Source organism: Pipistrellus hanaki (assembly GCF_964339955.1).
Source record: "Pipistrellus hanaki genome assembly, chromosome: 12".
Lineage (NCBI taxonomy): Eukaryota > Metazoa > Chordata > Mammalia > Chiroptera > Vespertilionidae > Pipistrellus > Pipistrellus hanaki.
The window spans coordinates 8787226-8807812 of NC_140514.1; the positions used below are offsets into that span (position 1 = coordinate 8787226).

Here is a 20587-nt window from a genome sequence, read left to right on the forward strand (position 1 = left end):
GTACATATGACATAAACATATTACATTCCTTTCAGGCGTGCTAGAATGCTTCTTGTTTAAGTGAAAAAGTTATTAAACTTAAGACTGGGTCCATTATGAATATGGATGGATACAGTTAAACAAGGATTATATAAATAAATAAATAAATAAATAAATAAATAAATATTAGATTCCTATATTTTCATGTTGGTTTATAAAACACATTTAACAACAAACAGGATCTCTGCCCTCTAGGAGTTTATAAGCTAAAAGGAGTGCTTCTTACACTGATAAAAGCCAAAGAACTAGTGGGTCTGGCCGGCAGGAGAACCAGGAAAGCATGTGGATCAGAGCAGCAGGTAGCGCTGGGATGGAGCCAAGCAGAAACCGGCTGATCACATCTCTGCTGGGAGCTAACACCAGAGAGTCATGTTACAAATGAGCAAATCAGGCTTGGGGGAATAAGCCAAAAGCCCTGCCTGTTTATAGTGTTTATTCATGCATGGATTCCCAATGTCAAAATTATACGAGCGTTTAAATCTGTACTAGTTTTTGTTCCTGGCGTGTGTTAAAAAAAAAAAAGAAGAAGAAGAAAAAGAAAAAAATAAAGATTAATCCAAAAAAGAAGTAGCAGTGTTGTAGACGCTGAGACAGACTCAGACGATGATATTGATTCTGCCATTTTCTTGTTTTGTGAATATAGACCCTTTTCAAGTCACTTGACTTTTGATCCTGATCTGTAGGATCATAGTATCTACCTCCATTTAAAAATTATAGTGGTTAAATGAAAAGCCCTTGATACAGTGTCTGGCATATAATTAGTGCCCCCAAGTAGTAATAGTTACGTTTTTAAAGTCTGTTTAAATCTGGAAACACCGTTGGTCCTGTAGTGTTCTTAAATTTTTAGTAAATACCAAAGCGTGTATAGCATTCCTCCAACATGCTGGCATTGCTTTACTCTTACCTTTTGATTTTAATGTTTAGCACAGGGGTCTTCAAACTACGGCCCGCGGGCCACATGCAGCCCCCAGGGGAGTCTGATCCTGCCCGCCAGGTTTTTTGGGCAGTGAGCGCAGCCAAGGTGTTACAGTAGGGATTAGTAGTTCATATAGTCCGGCCCTTCAGCTCTCTGAGGGACTGTGATCTGGCCCCCACTTTAAAAAGTTTGAGGACCCCTGGTTTAGCATATGACAAAGTATAAAAAATAGAGCTTGTGTTCTTTTTATTAGATAACTGAGATTATTTTAGGAATTTTGAAGAAATTAAATGGAATTGTCTATAACAAGTGCTTTGCACAGTACCTAATGCATAATAACTATGCTCAGCCTTGGCCCGTGTGACTCTGTTAGTTGGAGCGTCATCCCTTACACCAAAGGTGGTGGGTTCAAGTCCTGGTCAGGGCATACACCTAGGTTTGATCCCCAGTCAGGACTCTTTTGGGAGGCAAGTGATCGATATCCCCTCTCTCCCCCTCCCCTGCCAAAGTCAATTAAAGTTAGTGAATGTAAGTTCCCCACCTTCTTGCTTTCATATTGCCAATGCGATACCACTAAGATGCTACTGCTACTGTGTTAATTTGTTGAATGAACATAGTCATTGTAATTGGGGTGAGAAAGGAAATTGCCAGACAGCAATTCATTTTAAGCTGTAACGGTGTTTACTGAAAATGAAATAATTCTAACTAAAGTCGACTGACTGTTTTGAGCTGATTTAAAGCATTTTTTAGTTTTGACGATGTACATGGCACTAGGCCTGAAGACTTTGCTTATGTGTCCTTATTAGCAAGTGGTTCTGGCCTGTTCTTTGAATGCATTGCCTCTGCAGGCACCGGTTGGCTGTAATTTTCAGGTCCTGCCAAGAGTAGAGCACAAACCCCAGCTGTATCTTTTGTTTTCTGGAAACCAGTTGTCATTACGGGTTGTTTTTCTAATTTCTTCTACTACAGCTGGGTTATAGAGGCGAGGCGTCATCCCACTCTTCACCCTAGTCCTTTTTGTCTTAGCAAATAGTGTTAGGCAACCGTAACTAATCTCGAGGCTCAAACTGGAAGAAGTGTGGTGTTTTTTAAAACATTCTGCTGGATATTCAGGTTAAGACCTTGGCTAGGATAAAAAGTTCCAGATAGTTTGAATTAAAAGTAATCAGAACTAATAAAAACAAGGAAGAAGGAAAATGAAAAAAGATTGCTCTGGTTTGTGTCAAAGAGAAATAACAAATGTTAAATGAAGCACTTCTCTGGTATGTCATACCCAGAAAATTCTGTGTTGGAGATTAATGATGAAAGTACAGAATAAACTCAGTTATGTTGAGTAATTTTCTCGTTGACTCATCTAGACTCTCGGGCCTTCTATCAGTATTTAGAAACAGAATCATTTAAATTATTCTTTAATTAACACTTTACTAAAAATGATGTTAAATGATTTGTCCCTGGGAAATATAGCAGTGTTAAATTATCTCTGTAGTCAACAACTTTTTCAGTAACTGCCTGTGAAATACTAAGTTCTAGGTGTTAGGGTTTTAGTAAGGAACATGAAAAAAGAATGCCCTTGCCCTTATGTAGCTTATTACTATGATCTAGTTATTAGAAAGCTGTCCTGTGAAGATTTATTTGACATCAGATTAAAAAAGGATTTAAGTATTCAACTTCTAAAATTAAATGAATGTTAAGAAATCTGTGGCCAAAACCGGTTTGGCTCAGTGGACAGAGTGTCAGCCTGCGGACTGAAGGGTCCCGGGTTTGATTCTGGTTGGTCTAGGGCAGTGTTTTTCAACCTTTTTTGGGCAAAGGCACACTTGTTTCATGAAAAAAATCACGAGGCACACCACCATTAGAAAATGTTAAAAAATTTAACTCTGTGTCTATATTGACTATATATAAAGTAATTCTCTTGAATAGGAATCAAATAAACACAAAGTATTTTATAATTACTTTATTATGAAATATTAAGTAAACAAAATAGTGAAAAATTATAAAATTCTTGTCTTGTCTGCACCTACGGCACACCAGGCAACATCTCGAGGCACACTAGTGTGCCGCGGAACAGCGGTTGAAAAACGCTGGTCTAGGGCACGTACCTTAGTTGCGGGCACATCCCTAGTAGGGAACATGCAGGAGGCAGCTGATTGATGTTTCTCTCTCATCGATGTTTCTAACTTTCTATCTCTCTCCCTTCCTCTCTGTAAAAAAAAAAAAAAAATCAATAAAATATATATATAAAAAAGAATACTTTTAAGGAAAAAAAGAAGAAAAAGAAATCTGTGGTGCTGAGAATGTTCTGTAGTTTAATCTAGGTGGTGGTAATGGGTGTGTGTATGTAGTAGTAGTAGTAGTAGTAGTAGTAGTCTATCTTCTAATTAAGATTAGTGCACTTATACTTCATTTGAATTTAAAAAAACACACAACTAAAATGTACACTAAAACTCTTCAAGGTTGCCCATTGTACTTAGAATAAAGCCCATGCTTTTTTTAAAAAGGTGTGTAGAGGTAAGTTATTTGTTCAGATAAATGGTAAATTTTGAAGCTCCTTTGTTAACATGTAAAAATCATATTTGACCACATAGAATTAAAAACTTGAAAACTTCCTGCTTCATTAACATTTTTTTGACAGAAGTTTAATGGCATGAACTTTAAACTATTCACATAAAGAATTCTCAACATATAATGTTACTTGGATAAATTTTATTGCAAGTATTGGAACCTTTTACTTATAATAAATGTGAATGCATACCATAAAAAGTAACTTCTGAAATGGTTATTAAAAGATAAGATGATCTGTTTTTTATTCATGATGCCATCTTTAATGTAAAAACAAAGAAAGAATTTGAAGTGGGCAAAGAGAGCTTATAAGAGGTGAGAATTTGATAACTTCATGATGAAATTCTATTAATTTTCCATATGTACTAGGAATTCATTTTGCACAGTCAGGAGGAGTCATTGGCAGTCTGTAGAAAGCAAATCAAGAGAAGCCTGGGGGAATCTGGAAAGAGGCTAAATTAAAGGCCCATTTTGCTTCTACCCTGATGGCTCTTGCTGTTTCTTTCATTTCCTCTTTCTTTTAATCAAGGCTGAGGTAAGCTAGGGTTGGAAATATGGGCATGTCTCGTTTTCAGAAGGTTGTCAACTTCCACATTTTCCAATCTCTATACTCTTGACTCCCTTATTTTCTACAGTAGTGTTTCTTAACTCTAGCACCAGGGACATTTTGGGTTAGTGGTGTTTTGTGGGCTGTCTGGTGCATTGTAGGCTGTTGAGCAGCATCTCTGGCCTTTCTCCATTGGCTGCTGGACCTCTCAGGTTGTAATAACCAAAAGTGTCTCAAGACATGGCCACATATCTTCTGGGGGGGAGGGGGGGAGTAATATTGCTCCAGTTGAGAACAGCTGCCCTAGGGAAATAAACTAAATACAGTAATCCTCACTTAACATTATTGATAGGTTCTGTGACTTTATTATTATATTTAAATTAAAATTCTCACCTAAGGATATGTTTTGGGATTTTTTTTCTCATTTTTAAAATTTAAATTCTTTATTGTTTAAAGTACTACATATGTCTCCTTTTCCCCCCATTGACCTCTCCTTAGCCATTCCCACCCCCAGCACAAGCCCTCGCCCTCCTAGTGTCTATGTCCATGGGGTATGTTTATATGCACGCATACAAGTCCATTGGTTGATCTCTTACACCCTCTCCCACCCCCCTCGTTCCCTCTGAGGTTAGATGGTCTGTTTGTTGCTTCTATGTCTCTGGATCTATTTTTGTTTATCAGTTTCTGTTGTTCATGTTATTCCACAAATGAGTGAGATCATGTGATATTTATCTTTCTCCGACTGGCTTACTTCGCTTAGCATAATGCTCTCCAGTTCCATCCATGCTGTTGCAAATGGTAAGAGTTCCTTGTTTTTTTCAGCAGCATAGTATTCCATTGTGTAGATGTACCACAGTTTTCTAATCCACTCATCTGCTGATGGGCACTTAGGGTGTTTCTAAATCTTGGCTATGATAAATTGTGCTTCTATGAACATAGGATTGCATATATCCTTTCTGATTGGTGTTTCTAGTTTCTTGGGATATATTCCTAGAAGTGGGATCACTGGGTCAAATGGGATTTCCATTTTTAATTTTTTGAGGAAACTCCATACTGTTCTCCACAGTGGCTGCACCAGTCTGCATTCCCACCAGCAGTGCATGAAGGTTCATTTTTCTCCACATCCTCACCAGCACTTGTTGTTTATTGATTTGTTGATGATAGCCATTCTGGCAGGTGTGAGATGGTATTTCATTGTCCTTTTGATTTGCATCTCTTGGATGATTCGTGATTTTGAGCATGTTTTCTTTCATATGTCTCTTGGCCTTCTGTATGTCCTCTTTTGAAAAGTGTCTATTTAGGTCCTTTGCCCATTTTTTGATTGGATTGTTTATCTTTCTTTTGTTAAATTGTATGAGTTTCCTGTAAAGTTTGGAGATTAAACCCTTATCAGAAATAACATTGGCAAATATGTTCTCCCATGAAATGGTCTTTCTTGTCGTTTTGTTGATGGTTTCTGTTGCCGTGCATGAATTCGTGCACTGGACCTCTAGTTTACTTATAAAAGCAGAAAGCTATGTGTATACTGATATAAGACTATTTTCTTGCAGTTTCCAGAATGTGGATTCTTTGGCATGTATGATAAAATTCTTCTCTTTCGCCATGACATGAACTCAGAAAATATTTTGCAGCTGATTACCTCAGCAGATGAAATACATGAAGGAGACCTAGTAGAAGTTGTTCTTTCAGGTAAGTAAATAGCTTCTTTTATTTTTGTCATCCCCCCCATTTTACTTTCCCCAACTAAATGCTATGTTCCATCATACTTTGCTTTTGTACTATAGTTGCTTAATTCTTTCAATAATGGTTACCACATAATTTTTACTTTCAGGTAGATTGTATCATAGATTAGAAAATAGGAACATAGGTAAGCCTTGAATTACTTGAGTATTACTAAGCTAAGAGGATTATCAATTGAACTAGAAGAGAAGTATACTCGTCTTTGAGCCAAAGAAATAAAATAATTACACTAAAATTCTATTCCCCTTTTCCCATTTTTGTAAAGAGTTCAGAAAAGAAAATGAGAAAAATAAGAGAAGTAATGAAGATGTGGAAGAGGCAACTGCAATGCTGGGTGTTTCCATGATTTAAATAATGCTTCTTTCCTTGTCTTCAGTGGATATTTTTTTACCTCCTTTCCATCTTTCATCCATTCTTGCTATTCATTGTTCCTTAGCTCCTGTGATTTCAGATTTCATCCAGTAACATATAGGTAGGATTGTTAGTGAGGAGTGTAAAGGAACAAAGAATGTATATACAGTGTTTCCCCGAAAATAAGACCTACTTACAGGTTTCCTTCTGAGTGAAATATAAGGCATCCCCTCAAAAATAAGCCCCCCCCCCCCCCCTAGGCTCTGTCTCAGAATGCTATTGCTAAACATGAGAGATTTGGTCCACTGATTCTGAAAGAAATGGAGTCACAAGAAATTCACCAGGAAATTCAGGAATTGGATTGTTATGATGGTGTTCTAGAAGATGATGATGATTGTCATTGAATAAATGAGTAAATTCTTGATACGTAGGATTCACAGTTTGTCTGGTTTGTGTTGACAACTACCGTACTACTGTACCGTATACAGGAAATAAATTTCCTTTATTTTCATTTAACAATAAATGTGTACCGTATTCTTTTTCATAGAAAAATAAGACATCCCCTGAAAATAAGACCTAGCGCATCTTTGGAAGCAAAAATTAATATAAGACACTATCTTATTTTCGGGGAAACAGGGTAGTAGGCTTGCAAAACACATTGTTTGGCAGGTCCTGAGGGAGGGAGAAAGGAAGGGAGGGAGGAAAAGCATGAGAGGAAGGAACGAAAGGAAGAGATGGAGAAGGAAGGGAAGGAAAGAAAGGAAAGCCAGCCAAGAGTCCAGAATCCTGCCACTAGTTTTTCCTCTTCAAGCTCATTTTTGCAGCCCGTTTTGGAGATCCTCTCTGAGCATCACCTTTCCTTATTAGTCCCTGATCCTCCAGTTCATCTAGTGCCTACATTTGTCATTCCTCTGCTGTACCACAGCCCCAATCATCTGTACACTTCTTAGGCCTTGTCTTCCTCTTCACTTTGGAGGAGCTGTACTCCCTGTCCTCTCTGGAGGTCATGTTCACATCCAGTCCTGCTTTGTTACAGACCCTTCATCAGGCCACTGTGGATACTAATGACTTCAGGTGTAGGTGAGATGATGTTTTCTGGTAGATGTGTCTGCTGTTCATCTGCTTATAGAGGGGAAAGGAGACTCTTTCCTAACCACCTAGGACTATGGAGAACAGACAAAAAGCATGTCTTGAGAACTTAAGTTAGAACTGAGTACATTTCTTACAGGAACACTGGTATAAATTGAGGTCAGGTTCCACAAATTTATTTATTTGTTTGGTTTTATTTTAGCATTCTATTTCTCGGTGTGTTTTAAGTTAAACCATTTTAATTGGCTAAAATAGACCTAACAGCTGCTTAAAATCCAGGCTTATCACTTTGAGAAAAGGCTTTTGGAGGTCAAAATACCTATAGGACCTGCTTTTGGAGTTGAGATTAATTGAAGCTGACGAACTTTCTAAAATAGAGTTAAAAAACCACAGTATTAGATGCTAAAAATATTTTATTTTTATGGTCAGATGAAACTTTCAGCGAAAAAAATGATTCTATACTTTGACCAACATTCCTAAGCTCATAGCAAGTATAAGTATAATAAGGTTTATTTCATATTTTCTTTTTTTAAAGCTTTGGCCACAGTGGAAGACTTCCAGATTCGTCCACATACTCTCTATGTACATTCTTACAAAGCTCCTACTTTTTGTGATTATTGTGGTGAGATGCTCTGGGGACTGGTACGTCAGGGTCTAAAATGTGAAGGTATGTGTTCTAAATGTTATATCATTTGAAATAGGATTTCACTTTTGCATTCTCTAATCATCAACGAAAGAATAAGATCATTAGTTGGTGACTAGGAAGTAACCAAGTTTAGAACCGGAGAGATCTAGACTTTGGTCTTGCCTCTGCCACTTATTGGGACCTATCCTTGGGCAACTTACTAAACCTCTTAGGATCATTTCTCTGCAAAATGTATTCTCCAGTGGTTTCATGAAGAGTCAATAGTTAAATGAGGTAATACAGGTAAAATTTTTGGCACTAAATAGAGGCTAAATGATATTAACTTCCTTATTCTCTTCTTAAAACAATGTTTTACATGCAACAACAAAGTTGTTATAAATTATAATTGCTAGGGAATAGGATGAGGTGCCGAATTCTGTTTTAAGAAACTGTAAAGTGAATGATCAATGAAATTGTTTTGTAAAGGGCCAGAGTAAATATTTTAAGGTCTGCTGGCCATATGTTCTCTATCGAAACTACTTAACTCTGCTGTTACAGTGTGAAGAAAATTGAGCATGTTATATTGCTGTGTTCCAATAAAATTCTTCGTATAATTTTCAAATGTCTTGGGAAGGATTTGGTACACGGGCCATAGTTTGTTGAAGTGCTTTAAGCCCGGTAATTCTCAAACTTTACCATGCATCAGAATCACCTCAGGGACTGATTTGCTAGTTTCTGATTCAGTAGGTCTAGGGTAAAGCTCAGTAATTTACATTTTTAACAAATTCTCAGGGGATGCCATACTTGGGGACCACAGCTCAAGAACTACCATTTCACTAACGTGATCCTTTTAAATAAACCTGCTTACACATTTCCTGTTTTTGAATTTGTTAGCTTCCATTTAGCCTGTTATCTGGGTTCTTAATTTTTTTTTAACCTTTTAAAATATATTTAGGCTGTGGATTAAATTATCATAAACGTTGTGCCTTCAAGATTCCAAATAACTGTAGTGGAGTAAGAAAGAGGCGTCTGTCAAATGTATCTCTGCCAGGACCTAGCCTCTCAGTCCCAAGACCTCTACAAACAGAATATGTTGCCCTCCCCACTGAAGAGGTACGTATTTAGGTAATAGAATGGCGCTGTACTAGGTATTTCTTAGGTGGTACGGGGTATATGACATCATTTTTTAGAACATAAGCTTTATGCAAAAGAACAGTAAGATTCTTACAGTTAAGCTTAAAATGTGTTATGGAGACAGGGCTTACCAATAGTAATGAGCTGCATTTTGTATACTTTGGGATCACACCATCACTTGGACCGCACCGCATTAGTCTCTTGACCAGTATCCTGACACCTGGTCTCCATACTTTGCTTCATATTACATACGGACCACCTTATCACATTACAGCTTCATACACAACTCCTGACTAGAAAACTTTTATATAGTCTATGTTTCTGACATCTGCACTATTCAACATTCCCTGAACACATCCTTGCTCCTCCTACCTTTGTTCTTCTCTGTTCTACATGTTTTTTCTAGGCCTCACTCAACAGTTACCTTTCCTGATTTCCCCCTCACTACATAGAAGTTATTTTGTTTTCTGAATGCCATAGCACTTCCAGACCTCCTAATGGTGTGTATAGTATTGGTGTGCTGTCCTCAAGGAGTTTATGATCTCTTTAAAGAAAGCAATGCTCAGTTCCATGACCAGCACAATCCCTGGCACTTAGCAGTTATACTTAGCGATGAATGAATGTGTGAGTGCCCCCACCGATCCTCACAGCATCCCAGTAAGGTAGAGCAGTACACCTGTATGCCATGGGACAGCTGAGACTTAGAATGGTCAGGTGACTTCACTGAAGTCAGAGCAAATCAGTAAGTGCTCTTAGAACTAAATCCAGAACCGATTTTCCCCCTAAAAATTAAAAAAGTATATTTTTTATTGATATCAGAGAGGAGGGAGAGAAAGAAACATCAATGATGAGAGAGAATCATTGATCAGCTGCCTCCTGCACGCCCCACAATGAGGATCAAGGCTACAACCCAGGCATGTGCCCTGACCAGGAAGCAAACCGTGATCTCCTGGCTCATAGGTTGATGCTCAACCGCTGAGCCACGCCGGCTGGGTAGAACTGGTTATTTTTAAATCAGTGACTTTTTTTTATATATTATTTCCCTCAAGTATAAAGGTAGAGGATCAGGGAAGAAAGCAATAACTTTCTTGTTCATTTGACAGTACTTAAAATGATTTCCATTCATAATTTAGTTGCTTCTATAATCCCTTCGGTCTCCTGTAAGTTAATGCTAAAATTAAGCCTTTAGGCTATTTTCTTGATGTCCTAGCCCCACTATATTGTGTAAAGTGAGGCATCAGACTAAAAGCTCCTGAAATTTTTTCACAAAAAATTCCATATTTCTATATTGCTTAGCCCTAGTTTGAGATTTTTAAAGTAGAGGACTGCTATTGCATAAGGAACTGAGAATAGTGAGTTTTAAAGATATGCAAGAGCTTGGGAAAAGATTGGTAATAGCAAAGCTAGTGCATTTTATACACGAACTGCACAGGAAACTTAGCTAGGAATGGGGACTATAGGATAGAAATACATTCTTTTTAAGAGTCCTACAAATGATATTGGTCTGCCAGCTACCCTTAGTTGGAATTACTAGATTAGGAAATAACAGGACAGAGCAGATGAATAAGGCATTGCATTGTAATTAATGAGTTTATATTTTATCCTGAAGATGAAAATGTAAAATTCCATAGGGACGTATCAGAAGTAGAGTATATGTTTGAATTGATTAGATTGTGCGGAGTATTTTAGAACAGGTGGAAATTGTAGAGTGAAATGTCAGTCCATGCATGTAGTCTCAAAAAGGAAGGAGGTATAGTAAGAGAACTCAGGGAGGAAAATCAGGGAAGGAAGAGTGGGAAAAGAGGACACTCTAGGAATAAAGGAGATGGCATTGAGAAGAGGAAACAACCTCAAATCTGAACCGAGGATAGGGAGGAATTAACTATCAATGGCTACACAGTAAGAGTCTCCTAAGTTCTCATGTGCCAGACTCCCTGCTGTGGCACAGTCCTTGCACATGTTCTGTACCCTGTCCCAAATACTGCAATCCCAGCAGGACCTGACAAAAGGCAATCACTAACTGGCCATTGGCATATGAAGCGATGTGTTAGCTGGAAGCTTTTTGATGACTGCTTCAATTTCTTCCATAGTTTTTGGCTATTGAGATTTTTAGAATCCTAGGAACATGTACATTTCCTCCAGGTTGTCTAGTTTGTTAGAATAGAGTTGTTCATAGTATTTTTTAACAATCCTTGGTAATTCTGTGGGGTCTATTATTATTTCGCCTCTTTCACTTCTGATTTTGTTTATTTGGGTCCTCTCTCTTTGCTTCTTGGTGAGCCTGGCTAGAGGTTCATCAATCTTGTTTATCCTTTTAAAGAACCAGCTCTTGGTTTCTTTGATCTTTTGTATTGTTTTTTTGGTCTCTATGTCATGAATGGATGTGTTAGGAAAATTCTTCCTTATAGGGATATCTCAATACATTTGATGATGACCTGCTAAATTAGTCTTATTCCATCTTGGGTGTTTTAAACTTGAGACACACTGAAAAGTGGTGGAATCAGGAGCAAGAAGTAGTGTTGAGTCACCACTAGAATAGGGAGCCGAGGATGAACAAAGGCCTAAAACATCTGTTTCTGGTTCCTGTTGGCTTCTTTGTTAGCTGTGAGAATCAACTGTGGTGGTCCTTTTGCTGAAGGTGCTCCACACACAGCATATGGATGAAGGGTGTGTGTCGATGGGGGAGGGGGGCAGACTAGAGCAGGACACCTTAGACAAATAAAGCATACAAGTTTGGTTTGGATTTTAACATTCTTTTTGTACTTTTCTTAAACTACTCCATAATTCATTTTAGAAACTTTCTGGCTACACATTAGTGAAAAACTATACATCAGAGGCTATATTTCTATTATTTTTACAGTGTTCTCCTCCACTCAGCTGTGCTTTTCTTTTTTCTTCTTCCTACTTTCTTCAAAAAAAAATATTTTTCTCTCCTTTTATTTCTCCCTTCTCTATCTCTTGGTTCTTCTAGTTTCTTTTCCTTCTGTTGGTTGAATATATCAATACAGAATAACTCAACTTTTCTGAATTACAGACATGACTAGTTATAGAAAGCATGTGAAAGATCTCAGGACCTCAGTTCTAGCAGTGAAGCTGCAAGCAGCTACAACAAAATGTGTAATACATCTAGAAGGTAGTTAGGTATTTGGTTTTGTGCTTGGAAACATGAACTATATTCATTTTTATGTCCACATACATTGTATCAGGCCTGGCCTATAGTAATCAATGAACATTGAATGAATGGAATGAGCCACATTGAACTGACATAATTTAATATGATTATTTCTTTTGAATATATAGAAAGAGCCATAGTTGCAAAAATCCACTTAATCCACTCATGTTACACAAAAATTTTTAATCAGCTCCTTTAATTTTTCTTGCTCAAAAAAAGAAAAAGTATAAATAACTGAAAAACATTTAAATATCAAGGATCTTCAGAAAGCATAATTACTGGAGGTAAAGTTGTTTTAATTAGTTTTATATCTGCCATTATGTATATCATCATTAATTAAACTGAAATTTTTACACACTTATTTTAGTATTAAAATAAATTTGAAAAAAATAATTCGTTTTGAAATGTTTTCAGACATTGTGTTCAGTAATTTAACATGAATATCAATAACACTTTCTGTATTTATTTGCTTTTCTTTTTATTTATTTTTCTTTTTATTTATTATATAGATATATAGATATATTTATTTATTTATTTTTTTAATTTGCTTTTCCCATGATTAATTCCTTGGTAAGATTTTTGGAGGGATTTGAACATCTGTTATAAATTGACTTTAAGGCTTTTGTGTTTTATTTGAAAAATGCCATGTGTGCTTGGCAAATAATAGCTAACCGGTGATTCTGTGCATGTGAGAATGAAAACACCCTTTTTAAAAAAATCATAAATAGCAAAGAAATTTTGCTCTTTTTCTCCTTCAAGAGTTGGCCAGTTAAGCTTCCAAAGCAAACTGCTGAGATCCACATTTTTGAGTTTGGGCTGTATTGTTTAAAAAAATGACTTTTGTGGTCAAACCGAGCTCTTAATATATTTTTTTAATATTGACTTATATGTATGGAAATTACTTATGTTTTAGTCACATGTTCACCAAGAACCAAGTAAGAGAATTCCTTCTTGGAGCGGTCGCCCCATCTGGATGGAGAAGATGGTGATGTGCAGAGTGAAGGTCCCGCACACGTTTGCCGTTCACTCTTACACCCGCCCCACGATCTGTCAGTACTGCAAGCGGCTACTGAAAGGACTCTTCCGCCAGGGGATGCAGTGCAAAGGTAGGACTTCTTCGGTAAAATTCATATCTGTATTAGCAAATACAGGTTTACAATACTGATGTTTAGAAGCATTAAACAAAGAAATTGATCTCGTAATTGTTATCTTAAAAAAGAAAGAAGATACACAGGTTAAAAACTACTACTACTATCTGAAATATATGTACTATGTACCAGGAACTGTGCTAAAGAAAAATTAGAATATAAACAGAAAAATTAGTATTTGGATCTCTGAGCTATGGATGCTTAACACTTGCAAATACAGAACAGTTAGTAAGCAGGTAAGCTGATATTTAAGCTTAATTAAGTCTTTCTAATTCCAAAAACAGATAACTACCAAAGATGTAAAGTAATGATTTCCTTTTTCCATTAAATATTCATACACACACACTACAAGAGTTGTTATTTTTTATTAATTATGTAGCTAGGAAAATTGTACAAAAACTGTCATTCCTGAAATAGGTGGAATATAGTAGAAGCCACTTATAATAGGAGCTACCATATTTGGATACTAACCCAAAATACTATCATAGTATTCCAAAAACATCTGTTAATGAGCCAGGTTTTTACTAGGAAAATGGAATAATTTTTCCTGTAGAGTTATATGTTTTTATATTTTCTAAAATTATTTTATCTTTTTTTAAAAATGTCATATCTCTCAGCAATGCTGTATAATTCTGTGAAAACCAAAATAGTTTGAATGTGTTATTAGTCATTAAGCCAGGATACAACAAGTAATCTTTCTAAAATCTTATGAACTTATTTTTCATGTGACTATTTTAACGGTTCTTGGTACCATACTTTTTTTATATAATAAAAGTATTTCTGAAATTAAACAAATCAGTTTTATCTAAATAAACATTATGTTTGAGATCTTTGCAATAATAAATCCTGTTTACAGTACACAAATAATTGTATATAAATTTAACAAATATATAAGAAAAGAAAAGATTTTCTTGGTAACAATAGGACAGCATAGGAGAACATCAAATAGAGAAAAGGTTGTATAATTGTTGTCAAGTATTTAATAAGCATCAAGCAGGCATAATTACATGTTGAAATTTTATTTCAACAGCTTAGTTTTGAATATAATTTAATATATGTTAATACTTCAGAATATCAACACTAGAGTGTATTGGCAAGCAGCCACTAAGGAATGTTTTGGGAAAGAACATTAATAACAGATGTACAAATTCTAGCCAGCAGATAATCTTAGAAAAGGTAGAAAATAGTGCTTTCTGCTAGGCAGAACAGAAACATTCTAAAACCAATATTTTGTAGAGGAACTGAAATAAATATGTAGATTAATGAACTTTGAAATAACCAGTTAACTCTGCCACTGGATTATTAATTTAACTTCTCAGAGCTCTAAAAGAATAATGTTTGTGATTATATTGTTTCAGAAAGTAGTAGGTTATATTTCTAGTTATTTTGATTATCAATCAAAAACCACCAAAATTTACTTAAGTGGTTCTTATATTTTTTATTATTATTTATTTTCGTCCTTACCCAAGGATATGTTTTTTTTTCATTGATTTTAGAGAGAGGAAGGGAGACAGAGAGAGAGAGAGAAACATCGATTTGAGAGAGAAACATTGATTGGTTGCCTCCTGTACACACCCCAATTGGGGATCAAACCCAGAACCTAGGTTTGTGCTCTAAGAATCGAAGCCAAGAACCTTTGGTGTGCACCAAATGCTCAACCAACTGAGCCACACTTGCCAGCGCCTAGTATTTTTATAATACTATTTTTATAATATGAATTAAGATGCTTAAAAAGTAAAATAGTTATCATTTTCATTCATTATTCAAGCTAAGAAATATATAAAACATTTATGCTGGATTATTTGAGGAAAAAATACAATTCCAAGAACAGTATTCATTTATTCACTTCTTTTAATTTTTTACTTTGTTATACTAAAATTGCAAGGCAACTTTAGAGCATATTCTATATAATAATCTATATAATAAAAGGCTAATATGCAAAGCGACCGAACGGTGGAATGACTGGTTGCTATGATGTGCACTGACCTCCAGGGGTAAGTGTGCTCCCACAGGGGGAGCGTCTCTCAGCCAGAAGCCAGGCTCATGGATGGTGAGTACAGCAGCTGAGGCAGAAGCCTCTCTTGCCTCCACAGCAGCGCTAAGGATGTTTGCCTGCCAGCTTAGGCCCGATCCCTTTGGGGAGCGAGCCTAGACACTCAGACAGGCATCCCCCAAGGGATCCCAGACTGCAAGAGGAAGCAGGCTGGGCTGAGGGAACCCCCCTCCCTCCAGTGCACGAATTTCGTGCACCAAGCCTCTAGTAAAATATAAGCATAAACAAATTAATAAAACCTATAGGGATACAGAGAGATAAAAATGCCTGCCATTAGTACCTACATCACAGATAGGCCACCAATTTGGCTTTACATTTTCAAAAGGAAACCTTGTTATTTTTTACAATTTGCAAACTTATGAGATAAAAAATGAATTATTACTTAAGATATATGCAAGATATTAATATGTATGAAATTTTTCTCAGGGCCTCTCATTTAAAAAAACAGTGTAAGATGATGAAAATGTTATCCACCAAATTATTATTTTCATTGGACTTTTTCTTTTAAGTCAGGACTTGAAATTATTTTTTTTTTACCCAGTTATTGCTGATAGATGTATTCTAGGGTAGTGTAATGCAGTAGTTATAACAGTGGGTTTCAATTTTAGTGTCACCTAAAGAGGTTATTAAAACACCTCTCAGCCCCCACTCCCAGAGCTGCTGATGTAGTCTGGAGTGGGACCCAAGAGTTTGCATTTCTAGCAAGTTCTCAAGTGATGCTTGTGTTGGTCTGGGATTGCAATTTGAGAACCACTGAGTTACAGAGTAGTATTGAACCACTCACAGAAATCTGCAATGCTATCAACTGAAGTTCTTACAGGCTAAAGAAACATTACGTGTATGTGGGAGACCTCGTACATGAGAAGCTCAGTTCTTCCTTACAAGGTTGTATGTGCAGGCCCTCACTCATTCCTAATAACTGGTTGTGAAATCTTGGTCTCTTTTCTGCATATGCACTGGGACTAATAATTAGAAATTGAAAGTAAGGACTAACGTGTATTGGAAAAGAATGTGAGGTAAGGGAAGGAAACATGGACTTGCCAGCATTTTAACTTTATTTTACAGATAAACTACGTCCCGAGGAGTTAAATTGTTCAAGAGTTGGCCTCAGAATTTGAAACTAGACCTTTAGTCCAAGACCTTAGTTCTTAGTAGAGGAAAACTTCGTTGATTCATCATTGTCATTTCTAATACTCTGTGAGTGATTTAAAGAAAGTCTTGAGTCATATCTGATATTGCCTAACTTTTTACATAAATTAATAAGCTGAATATTGTTATTTTAGATTGCAAATTCAACTGCCATAAACGCTGTGCATCAAAAGTGCCAAGAGACTGCCTTGGAGAGGTTACTTTCAATGGAGGTAAAATTCTTTTTCTTAATTTTTATAAAAGATTAGGAAAGGCCATAATTCTTTTTGTTTATTATCTTTGTATATGGTTATATTTGCATATTTTAGTCTGTGTTTTTAACTTTGACTTCTTTTTCTGATTTAATAAGCAAGCAAGATTCAGAGATCAGTAATGGTATACTTTTATTAGTAATTATATCTTCCCATCTTTCCTTTAACTACCTACCACTTTAGAGTCTATTATAGCTAATAGTGATATCTCATTTCATCTTTAGACAAAAAAAAGACTTACTTTAAAACCCTGTTAAAAACACACACACACACACACACACAAAAAAAAAAAAAAAACCACACCCTGTTGTTATCCCTAGAACTGTTTCATAGTTCTTTTATTCATTGCTTATTGTGTGCCGGGTACTGTTCTAAGCTCTTTACAAATATTGAAATTTAAACTTAAGAACATCCCTTTGATGTTAAATATTTACAGATGAGTTAACTTAGTCACAAAGATATTAAATAATTTGTCCATGAAATACAGCCAATCAGCGGTAGAATTGGGATTTGAATCCATATGGTCTGGCTTCTTAGTCTATAGTTATTAGAACACATTGTACAGCCTCACTGTCTCTTTTCTCCATCAAGTAATCATTAGCTAAACATTTCCCTTTTTGCCTTTTTTTCCCCTCTCCTTTTAAGACTATTAATAAAGTGATTACCATTTTTGGAAGGAAGGAGTAATGACTACACTTTCAGCATAACTTTTCTTTAACATTCCCATGACTGGTAAAAATTGAATGTAAGTAGTTTTGTAGGAGGAAAAGCAGAAGGGATGAAATTATACAGCTCCTTAAGAGTTTAACATTTTTTCTTAAGGCATGTTTTCTATGCTTGCTGTTTAAAACATTGACAGAGCATGATCAATTTTCTTATTTTTCTACATTACTGAAATCTTTTCATGTATTTTTCTCACTTTACTACTGTTGTCAAATGGATATGAAGTACTATTTATATTTATTTTAATATATGTTTATCTGTGTACTAATGAATTATTTGATTAAGTAATCAGCAAACATTTGAAAGGTGAATTTGAGCATCTTTCAAATGTTTACTGATTATTTAAAGAACTTTAAAACTTTTTCCCCCACATTTAATATACTGTTTCTGTTTGGATGTATTGATATCCCATTAGTGTAAAACTAAGTCATTTAAATTTTTGCCAGAACCTTCCAGTCTGGGAACAGAGTCAGATATACCAATGGATATTGACAGCAGTGACATGAACAGTGATGGTAGTAGGGGTTTGGACGACACGGAAGAACCATCTCCCCCAGAAGATAAAATGTTTTTCCTGGATCCATCTGATCTCGATGTGGAAAGAGATGAAGAAGCTGTGAAGACAATCAGGTAAGACACGTTTAGCCAGGGTGGGTCCAGGAGGCCCGTTAATGAAGAAAACCGGAGCTCCGCTTGTTCCACCTAATCTCTCTATGTGGACTAAAAACGTAACTTAAACTCTAATTAAATTGTGGCTAATTCTTCTACATGCACTACAGTATTTCTGACCTAAGTTATATTACTCTTGCCATCCACTCAAGATAGAAAGATAGGAGAATTCTGATTTCTTAAAGACAAAAATGCTTTATTTAAATGTGGAGCAGCACTCACAAAGCGCTAACATTAAACCACCAGGTTAGCAGGGATGGGGAATATCTGGCCCGAGGGCAGTATGAGGCTGCAACATCATTTGGTTTGGCTCTGCCAAGGCATTCAGGGCGAGTTAATTAAATGTGTGGCCATGTAGAGCAGGCTAATTTTTATGTTGACTATCTTGTATGGCCCTTGAATGATGTTATAAATGTCCAAATGGCCATTGGCAGGAAAAAGGTTGCCCACCCCTGAGTTAAAGCAGCCAGTTTCACAGCCTTCATGCACGTAGATTGCCGCTGTTAGAAACGTGGTAAGAATACATGCCTGAGACTGTTACACAAAATGTTAGTAACAAGTTTGGGGGTCGTTTTCATACTGCCACATTAATCTGCCATTTGGCACTTTGTAAAAATGCTTTTTGATTATTAACTCTAATAAATATCTCCTTTGTTAACAGGAATTCAGTATTTTGTATATACAGCCCTATAAGGATGTACTACTTCCTAGTAGAATATTACCGCTTTGGCAGGTCTTATTTTTCATAGGCAACAGAGAGGCATTTAAAGAAAAGGATGGGTCATTTATCAATCTCACACAGCAGAGTTGTCATTTACTCAGTTTGGCTTCTCCTTAAATTACAGGTCTTACCGTAATCTTTAACTAAAACTTATTTACCCAATTTAGAGACAATTGAGAGAACTTATTTTCCTAAGCATGAATATTTCATAATTTTAAGAGAAAGTATTTTTCAACTCTTTGAGACTAAAATTCAAAAACAGTGTTTTTTATATATACACACCCCCAAAATCGCTCTTTTTCTCCAGATACACTAATGCTGGCCTATGTTTCAGTGTTATCCAATTTGACTCATTACATTATTTGTTTTCTTAATATCTTTAAATAATTTTCTTTCCAGTCTCTTCTACTAGAAGTAGTACTAACAACATGACAATGCAATTTGACTTTTGAACCGTGAGAATTTGAGTATTGGTATGCTTGTCTTTTGCCTGGTTGTGAATTTAATAACATCATGTTACCTAGGGCTGGAAGCTTTCTCAACAGCAATCCCAAATGGGACCATCTCCCAAGCTCCAGATCTTCTAATTAGAGAGGATTCTTTCTGCTCTGTTCCTTGTTCTCTTAATGTTTTGCGATCTCTGGAAAATATTTATCACAAATAATGAGGACTTACAGTGTTATCATAGTTTTATAGATCCACTGTGTATCAGCCTGAGAGGATACACTCATTTTCCTCTTAAACCACTGTTTGCCTTCTTATTATCTTATTATCTTTAAAAAGGATTTGCTTATGTACATGACTTTTAAACATTGAAATGACCAATATTTATCATAAATATTAAATGTTTTTTAGTCCATCAACAAGCAATAATATTCCGCTAATGAGGGTCGTACAATCCATCAAGCACACAAAGAGGAAGAGCAGCACGATGGTGAAGGAAGGATGGATGGTCCATTACACCAGCAGGGACACCTTGGTCAGTAATCACAGGCATTTAAATATGGAAGTGCAACTGTTACGTGCTTTATTTTGTGCATTTTTAAATCAAAATGAGAATGAGATAGATACTTGTAAAGAATTTTTAAAAGGCAGAATGCTTAATGTACTGTCTTACAAACTGGTGGAGCAGTAAAGATTCAGAAAGGGTCTAAGGCATAACTCCTTGCAACGAACACCAAATGTATAACCTACGCAAGAAATAATGGATAAGCTGATTCATTACAATTAAAAACTTCTCTATGAAAGACAATATCAGGAGAAGGGAAAGACAAGCCACAAACTAGAAGAAAATATTTGCAAAAGAGATATATGATAAACAGCATATTCTCCAAAATATGCAAAAAAACTCTTAAAATTCAAGAGACAGAAAACACGATTAAAAAATGAGCACGGGACATTCACATATACCTCACCAACGAAGGTATACAGATGGAAAATAAGCCCATGAAAAGATCCTCTACATTATATGTCATCAGGAAAATTAAAATTAAAATTAAAATAGCAAGATCCTACTATACACCTAGTAGAATGGTTAAAATCTAGAACACTGACAATACCAAATGCTGGAAAGGATATAAAGCAGGGTTGGAAACCATTTTTCTGCCAAGGGCCATTTGGATATCTAGAACATCATTTGCAGGCCATACAGAATTATCTACTTAAAAATTAGCCTGCTGTATTTGGTGAAATACTTAACTC

General features: G+C 36.0%; 1 protein-coding gene across 3 annotated transcripts in view; it reads left to right on the top strand.

The window, feature by feature from the left end:
* PRKD3 (protein kinase D3) overlaps positions 1-20587 on the top strand; it is a 55141-nt gene that overhangs the window by 13426 nt on the left and 21128 nt on the right. For all 3 annotated transcript variants that reach the window (XM_084900598.1, XM_084900596.1, XM_084900597.1), the window contains exons 3-9: positions 5612-5750; positions 7777-7908; positions 8822-8979; positions 13086-13278; positions 16657-16734; positions 17943-18126; positions 19742-19865. In XM_084900598.1, coding sequence (XP_084756724.1) covers positions 5612-5750; positions 7777-7908; positions 8822-8979; positions 13086-13278; positions 16657-16734; positions 17943-18126; positions 19742-19865 — 1008 coding nt within the window. The remainder of the gene's footprint in view (positions 1-5611; positions 5751-7776; positions 7909-8821; positions 8980-13085; positions 13279-16656; positions 16735-17942; positions 18127-19741; positions 19866-20587) is intronic.